This window comes from Orbicella faveolata, unplaced genomic scaffold, assembly GCF_042242905.1.
Source record: "Orbicella faveolata isolate gen_17 unplaced genomic scaffold, um_ofav_v1 contig_13, whole genome shotgun sequence".
Taxonomy (NCBI): Eukaryota; Metazoa; Cnidaria; class Anthozoa; order Scleractinia; family Merulinidae; genus Orbicella; species Orbicella faveolata.
This window is the reverse complement of record NW_028301540.1, coordinates 28,315,925-28,324,699: the sequence shown is the minus strand read 5'-3', so window position 1 is coordinate 28,324,699 and position 8,775 is coordinate 28,315,925. Positions and strand designations below refer to the sequence as shown.

Genomic DNA, 8,775 nt, shown 5'->3' with positions numbered 1-8,775 from the left:
GCATCGTCTAATCAAATCCATGTTAATATGAGTTAATGCAAAGCAAGATGAAATATGCCAAAGTTTCTGTTGAAAGCTAGCTTTTGACGGGAACACATATTGGAGTTTTCGGAGTATATTGTTTAATAACTCGACGTCATTGCAGCCACTGTGTAGCTATTTAAAAAAGCAATGGAAATTCATCGAGTTATGCTACTCTCATCTGTTTGTACTTCAATCTCCCCGCGGCTGTGACAGAAGGCCGGTTTGATTTTTGAACAATACGGGAACCTTTGAGGTAGTCCAAGTTTCCCAGCATTGCTAAATAACACCAAATAAATGCATTCTGTTTAAGAATTCAAAGTGGCTTATATACTAGGCTGGGAATAATTACGAAGGTGACAAATAAGCAATAATAAAGGATGAAAGGAAGGAAAGCAGGAGGGAAGGAAGGAAGGACGACCGATCTGAAGAGCTACACGTACCTGGGTCAATTTCCATGAAATATTCAGTCTACATTTTTGAAGTTGTTCGCTGGTAATTTATCAGCCTCAATCTTCTACATACTTCTGGTTATTTTATACCTCATTAAAGATTTATTTTGAAGCTTAAATGATTTCTAGTCCGTAAAGATCACTCTCAACCGTCACCCCAATGTTTGTGACGCGTTCAGTCAATGAAATAGGAACTGAAGTTTACTTATTCTTAATTTATCAACTGCTAAACTTTTGGTTTAGCAACTAATGGTTACATCTAATGATTGCATTTTTAGTTGCTTAGCAACTAATGGTTGCCTTTTTGAATTCTTTTGTTCAGCAGTTTCTTTGACTTATATAAGGCTACAAAGTCACGGTGTCATCGCGTATAGTAATCAGAAATAACGATGTGTAAACCCGGCGGTTCGCATGCAAAACAAAGACGTAAAAAAATCCCTCAAAAACGCGCACTACGGACTGGAAATCATATTTAAAAGGTAGCCGCGTGGTTATCACAGAAATGGTGTAACTTGGCAGAATTCTCTAACTAATCCCATCCGACGCGTGACCGCGACAAAAAAACCGTGTCTGCATGATATGTGGGCGGATCTCTGCCCCCGCAACTTGTTGCCTTTGTCTTCGTATTGAATGAACATAATTTTAAGGATATGGTGTCTGAATAAGTCCAAGCTAAGTACTCTCACGAATAGAGTCATGGTAACATATGTGCGAGGCACAAAAGACATAATAAACGGTTCAGCGCCATATCCATGACATCTTTCAACAAATCGTAGACACTTTATTTTCTAAATAAATAGACAATATTACTAAATAAAATACAACTTGGGTACCAGAATAGTAATACCTTACACAAGATCGTGACCATTTCGCACAAATACCACACTGGAGTACGTCCGAGAACCTCGCATTGCTTTTGCGTTTCTTGATATGTTTACAGTGAATAATGCTGTTGTCAGGTGACCAAAAAAAGGAAACAATTAATTATCTAAGAATTTGCTAACAATTTCGAATAACAAGCCAAGCTTGTCTGAAGGTTTTATACACTAACCCACACAACCAATACGTTAACATTTTATAAAATAGCCTGTCATCTATATTCTACACTACTGATATATTTTGTGTCCGAAAGAACTCATTCAGTGAAAGAACAGCTGAAACACTTCAGTGTAGTTCCAGGGTAATCGTTGTAACTCGCGTTGCTCAATAGAACCAGATCCAAACAAATTGAAATAAGCACTGTTGATAGAAAATAGTACTAAAACTGAAAGAGACATTGTTTCAGTCGTTTTGCTCCTCATAAATTAACAACTCCAGGTTTATGCTTTCAGAATCTTAAGTGCAAAGTTGCAACTGAACAAGCGACGAAATAAACGGGCGTGTTCGTTTAGTAGTCTCTTCAACCAGAGAGAAGTCTTGTCGGCGGCAAAAGGGCGTGAAGCATCAGAAAGGAAAATGATGTACGAGCAGCGAGAGAGATGTATAACTGTAGCAGGCTTCGAGCAGGAGTTAGATTTGGACTCCTTTTAGCGCGTGGTGGACAGGTTGTCAGAAAGGATGCGAATGTTGCTTTAAGCAATGGCGTCTTGGTGCTATAATTTCGTCAAGAAGAAGGAGACTATAATCAAAACGACTGAGCTGCACCTAGTACACAAACAGCGACCGCAAAAAATAATAAATTTCTTTACATTTTATGTACCATTAAATTAAACAATCGATGTACTATCCTCAGTCTCTAAGTGACTGATCGCCGCATGCACAATACAGAGACATTTAAGCTCGTGGTTTAACTTTGATGTATTTTGTTGTTCTGTTTAATAGTTTACTGAGCGGACGCAAGAGGTGACGATTTCTTCGTTTAAAAACTACCGTCGTAATAGGTACAGTGTGATAAGATGGTCTAAAGCTACTCCTAACAGCTCTGGGAGCCTTGAGAATACGACAGTAACCGAAGAACTGCTTTAGTAACCGAAGATCTACTTTACTCAATCTCATTTGTTGCGTAAGCCGTGCCTGCAAGACCTTGAGAAACCGATCCGACCTCCGTGCTTATTTCTAATATTGTAAGCTTGCATAAACACACAGTCAAAGGTTATATTTTTGTCGTAATTAAAGTGGCAATTACCTCAGTGGCTGTCGAGCAATTTTGGTTATACTGCACCATTAACAATTCCGGTTCGAAACAACAGCAGACCAAATATTTGTGACTCAGTTTCCTGACCGCTAATGTAACTCAAGACTTGCCTAAACCTATTTTTTGTGACCTGCATACAGTGCCCAGTATAAGCTTCATTAAAGTAGCACGGAGTCCAGTCTTAATAAGCATTGAAAGTTGGCCCACATAGATAATGATATAAATGATATCCCCTATTCCCTTTTCTATGAAACCGCGTAATCACAAGATAGTTTTCAAATGGTTCTTTCATTTTTCTCCGCATGTTTTACGTTACCTAACCTGTACTGTATGCATGTCGACCATGCCGTTTCCAAAATGTATAAAGTTTCCGGGGAGCAAATTTCGGCTTCTTTTTTTGCGCCGATTCCTTACTTCCACGTACGTGGACCGTGTTTCTTGAAATAAGTTAGATCAGTAAATCAGCCGTACTTCCCGCAATCGCTTCAGTAGTTTTTCTTGCTTCTTTTGTCTGGTTTTGCATGCAGGATTCGAGCTCAGATTATTCTATGTTGCGTGTTTACTGAGACGACACGCGGACACCATCTGCTCGTGCCAACATATTTTCCCATCCATGAACTTCAGTCGATAAAAAAACCCGGATTAAAAAGGCCCGCAATGATCAAACAGTCCAAAAGTGTGCAGATAAAAACCCTCCGGCCCCATTGAAGGTCATATCCCGTTCGTATCCCGGTTGTAATATGGATGGGACAAATTGACCTTTCGATGACTGTTGCTTGCTATACAACTCCCAGACGACGTCGTCGCTGAGCCGCGTACACAGGACATGAAGGATGGTTAACGCAAACACAGAAGACTAAAAGAAAGCCGAAAAGAAGAGAAAGAGGAACCGCCACGGCCAGCTTGGAAGACAGTGAACACAACGACACCCGTGAGATACATTCACCGCTGTCGCAGCACTTTAGCCCTACGGGACAGCCTGTGTCCAACTTGCAGTCTCTCGCAACATCACAGTTTTCAAGGCAAGTTCCATTGCAGCAGCTCGATTTCTTGCCAGCCTGGTCGCACGCAGTGTTGTTAAAACAAGGCATAGCACAAGTCCCCAACCGAATTATTAAATTAAACGTTAACGTCGCTACAAAATTTTTCCGGCTGTACATTCTCATGTTATTTTGCAACAAAACACAATCTGTCAAAACAAGTCACTTTTGCCAACCGCTTTCCTTGGCTACACTAACGTCATCACTCTCGCTACATTCGTGACAGTACTTCCTAACTACGTGAAGTGGGCGCAAGTTGCCTTAACAACGTTTTCGACCATAGTTAATGATCAAGCGGCATGATATTGCATTTTTTCCGCCCCCGTTTAATAATTTCCTTATCTGCGTTTTTTTTTTTTTTTTTAAATATATCAAGACCTGTCACAAGTCAAAGGTCGTTGATTGTTCCCACTGCTAATTCCATAGCAATGACAAGTGTTGCGGTTTACGTAAATCATTAAAAAAGCCGTTAGTTTCAGTGAATTGAGCAAGATAAGTAAAGTTATTTTTGCAACCTTTCACACAGCCGGTTATCTTGAAATGCTCTACTGGTAAGCACTATTTCTGAATTTGAATCGATTTTTATATTTAACAAATTTCCAAAGCTTATGTGGCGCCGACATAAAATGATAAATCTTTTCTCGACATCTCGATGGAAACAGACACCAATTCGCTAATGAAATAATTTTGTTACGGGTAGCTTATCATTTTCAATTCTAGAGAGATCAACATTAATTCTTACGTCACGTGTTTTTAAAGGCTATTATCCTATGAATAAAAACAGCATAAATGGTTGACCGAATACCTGAAGACGGTTTTTCGAGGGTCTCGCTGTGGGAACTGAAATAAGGGAAAAATTCTAAAGACTATCTGACACATTTTCTGTCCACATGACAATATATACGAGACGATTGTTAACCGTTTGAGTTAATCATTTTGTGATGCGTAAAATCAAACCTTCTTTAGAGCTATGTTTGAAAATGGATTCAATAACTGTCGAGCGACGTTTACAGGGGCTGTTCCAGGATTTTTCAAGTTGGGGGGAGGGGGGGGGATGGATGGTACCTTGAGTTTGTAGATTCAATTGGACATGCCCCCCCCCCCCCCAAATGTTTCAATTCGAGAATTAGAACTTAATTAAAATTGTTAGACCACAAATACTAACAATACTACAAAGTAGGAATTACAATGAGGTAACTGACCATTGGGGGGGGAGGAAGGGGCTGGGGAGTATGATAAGCCACCCAGCCACCGCCCCCTAAATCCGCCCCTGGTTTATGCGAAAGATGGCAAGTACGCGTAGTAACCAAAGCAACGCTGATTTTAAGGAAAATAATTTATGTCTAGCCTGCTAACAAGAAACAGATCCTATCTTATTTACAAATTAGGAGACTATGTTACAACGCGACTGCAGACTTTTTCCTCGTGTATTAATTATTTGCAGGCAATTTGATTCTTTACATAATTCCCTCAAAGATTTCTCACAATGATTATTTTCAATGGGTTCACTGATCATGGAGTGGTTACTAAAATGGCGATATCAGTTTAGAAAACTGATGATAAACTTAGTGCTTTTTACATTGTGAAATCATTAAATTTGTAAAAAAAAAAAAAGTTTCCACAGAAGACAGTTGCATTACTAACTTACATGTCATGGAAACCGTAGTTAAAATAAACAATAAATAGATTTTATGTTTCACTCGTTCAATACGCCACTAGTAATTTTTTTTTTCCTGGCTAAAATTCTACCAAGAAATAGGATAAATGCAGACAAAACCGGTCTTGATAGGAAGACTAAGTTAATTTGTTTTAAAATAACAGAGATACGACTGCAACTCTTCGCTGTTTGAGCGTTCCCTCGGGGACGGAAGTCGGCAGCGGGAGACTAGTAACCAGGGTAGTTACATCTCCGCCCCAGTCTCCACCAAAGAGTAAAGGGCAATCGAACAAAGGCATTTCACTTTGTTGTTTCACGACTTTCGCTGAGGGCGCACGTGACCTTATGACCTCTACTGGCTTTAGCCACACGATTGGGAGATCATAAATGTCACGTGACTCAGTTGGTTCAATGATACAAGCACGGTCAGCGTCCCATGATGCACCGGTCAGTTTCAAGTCACTGAGAAAGACGCCATGGTCCGGGGGAGATGTGGGGAGAGTACTTGGATGGAGTACCTGTCCAAGTGAATGAAAAGTAAATTGCGCGGTCAAATCAACGCATCATTTCATCAGCTGTCAGTTGGATCATTCATAGTGAGAAACAGGTTCAACTTAGGAAATAAAGAAGAGAGGAAAATAATACAAAGGCCGCGAATAAGGCTAACGACAGAACCGGCGAACGGCTTTGCCCTCCTTCCCCCCTCCCCTCCCCCCCCTGCCCACTCCCCACTTCCTCGCCCCTTTTGCATTTTCCCGATTAGATCATGATGGCTTTTTCTGGTTAAAAAAAAGGGGGTTTAGTTCCTTTAATCGTGCTGACTCACGGCAATAAGGTAATGGCTTCGGAGGAGTTTTGCACTACACATTTTAAAAATGGTCGTTGCATCTTGATGAATAAAGAGTCAGTGGAAATACGAAAAACGTGAAAACAACAGAATCACTTCTCGCAGTACAGTGCAAGATAAAGAGTGAGGTCAAGGTTTGTAATGTAAGATACAAACCAACCCTTTCCCCTTCGCGTGCGTCCCAGTGTACACAGATTCATACGTTGCTGCTGGACCAAGGAAACGAGGTTCACAAAGGAAAACGTTTCCTGTCAGGTAGCCTGTACTAGATACAGTAGCTACAGAATACGAACCGTAAAATTGACCGATAGCGCGCGTTAAATGTAACAGATAGTTTATTACAGGGAAATAACGCTGTTAATTACTACAAAGTGTATAATTACCTCCACTGAAAACTCCAGAGCGTACACAGATTTCATTGTAGAACGTGCGTGATCCATTAAAACACAAGCTAAAAACGCTTGAGGATGCGCAAACGCTCCAAGGCAATACGAACAGGACTGTAGAGGCGAAGTCGACAAGTAACCACTGAGGGCTTTCACTTGTCTTCTAGCATCTACCAACCATCCACTAAGACTGACATCTGTGGAGTTCTTAACGAGCCACTTGGAGGGTGCACGGTGAGAACCAAGCGCTGAGGCTAAGTTGAAGAGATCTGGTGTGAAAGCAACGTGTCCACTGCAAGCGTTGATGAGAAGTTCAATCTCCTTAACTACTTCCTCGAGGAGATTTTGAAAGAAGACAAGTTCACGTTGAATGAAAGCAACAACAGCTGTTGTTGCTTCGCGCGACGCAAGGTCATGTGCCTTGATTGATTCCATAACAGTTGTGATTTCATTCCGCGTTTCTCCAGCAACAACTCTGACTTGGTTTTCAATTGAGAGAGAGGAACGTTGGCGCCCTGTCCCAATAGCCAAGCGGTCTCCAATGCCACTAAAAAAGAGACGCAACCATGATAAGCAAACTAGAATAACGTAATGGGGCAGAAATACCTCCAAGTAATTGTGAGACTGAATTGGAATCGACGCAGAATTCGATCCATCTAACTTTCCTAGCAATCGTGTCTGACTGTGGAATGTGCCTTGTAACTAGTGCAAGGCCCTAAATGCCACTGCCAGTTAGTAATAAGCAATAGCAACTTCCCTCCACGAAGTGCGCCTGCAGAGAACCATGGTAGTTGTATTTCATGAAAACAAATATCCAGTTCAAGATGATGAATACAACTACCATGATTCCCTGCAGGCATATCTCATAGAGGTAATTGGTCATTAGTGTAAGTGGCAAAGGTTATGATAAGCAAGTAGTAACAGGTAGTAACGCTAGAAGCGTGTTTATTAATTACATTTAGGTAAAGCGATACGAAATATACGAAAAAGGAAATAGACAATACATCATTGTAGGGCGAAAGAAACAATGGCTACCAGTATATAAGAAACAATGCACAGTTAGAGATGAGGTATGACTCGGTGAGCATACCTGCTAAGTTTTGATTGGCAACTAGCATTACACACACCAGTAACACCCAGTTCTTGACACGACAGAGCTTCTGGTAAACTGTCCACGTACGTATCTATGAGTGAGTATGTGGGCAGCTTCTCCACTGAATCCTACAGTACAGAGTGAACGTGAGAGTAAACAAAAGCGCATCATGGAGGAGTGGACCTTACATACTCTGCTCGACCAGACTCATGACTCATGCCAGAATCAAACAAATCACAAAAAACAAACAAACAAACAAACAAAACTAACACACAAACAAACAAACAAAAAACCAACAACATCACCAAAAACAAGAACAAAAATAGGCGACTTCCTTCATGGGAATCGCACTAATTAAAACAAACTGAAGCAAAACCGTCAAAGAAACAACAACAAAAGCAAAATAAAGCAGAAGCTGCACTATATGAGAAAGAAACTAAGCAAGTTATTTATTAAATGTAGAGGGATTACCACCTCCATATGCTCAAAAGGAACAAACTTTGCCAAGGACTTCACAGCGTGTAAGTCTAGACCATTTGTCACGTGACCCCCGTACGCAACATCTCCCAACATGGCTTCCATTGCTGCTGGAGATAACGGGGATCGACAAACACGTGACAGATGGCGTAATGCTTCTAATCCAGCAAGCAAGTCTGATTGAGACCTTCAAGAAAGCGAAACAAAGAAACGAAATTACACACAATGGCCGGAAAGCCTCTCAGTGGGATGAGCCACTGTAAATTCCTATTGATGGAATGATTGATTATATTTTATGAGTTTAAGTTAAGCGTGCAAATAAAATAATTCAGGATATTAGGCGTCCACAATTCGACAGATTGTGAATTTCAGCCGCTGTGAACCAAAGTTGCGGTCGCTTACGAGTTTCTGTCATGTGATAAAACCACATTCACTAATAGATTACTTGTTTGTGAACACCAAGAGGCAGATTCTGTAGCGAACTGTCCAAGAGTAGTAGGTTATTACACAAACTAGAAGTTATCAAACATACCACTGATACGGGCAGCTGAACGCACTCTGTCCGAATTTTCGTCTTTGGAGCAGGACTGAATGAAGATACGCCAGTCCATTAATCAAGTACGGATGAACGTCACTCTAAAAAGTTAAATCAAATTAAACCTTAGCAA

General features: G+C 40.7%; 1 protein-coding gene across 2 annotated transcripts in view; it reads right to left on the bottom strand.

The window, feature by feature from the left end:
* Positions 1-4,968: 4,968 nt before the first annotated feature.
* Positions 4,969-8,775, bottom strand: part of LOC110040996 (dynein heavy chain domain-containing protein 1-like) — a 51,972-nt gene continuing 48,165 nt past the window's right edge. Inside the window, exons 59-63 of one of the 2 annotated variants that reach the window (XM_089285307.1) lie at positions 8,640-8,743; positions 8,102-8,294; positions 7,628-7,758; positions 6,535-7,084; positions 4,969-5,822 (exon numbers count right to left, since the gene is read on the bottom strand). In XM_089285307.1, the coding sequence (XP_089141433.1) occupies positions 5,457-5,822; positions 6,535-7,084; positions 7,628-7,758; positions 8,102-8,294; positions 8,640-8,743 (1,344 nt within the window). In that variant the 3' untranslated portion in view covers positions 4,969-5,456. The remainder of the gene's footprint in view (positions 5,823-6,534; positions 7,085-7,627; positions 7,759-8,101; positions 8,295-8,639; positions 8,744-8,775) is intronic. The other variant, XM_089285308.1, reaches the window with a different exon arrangement.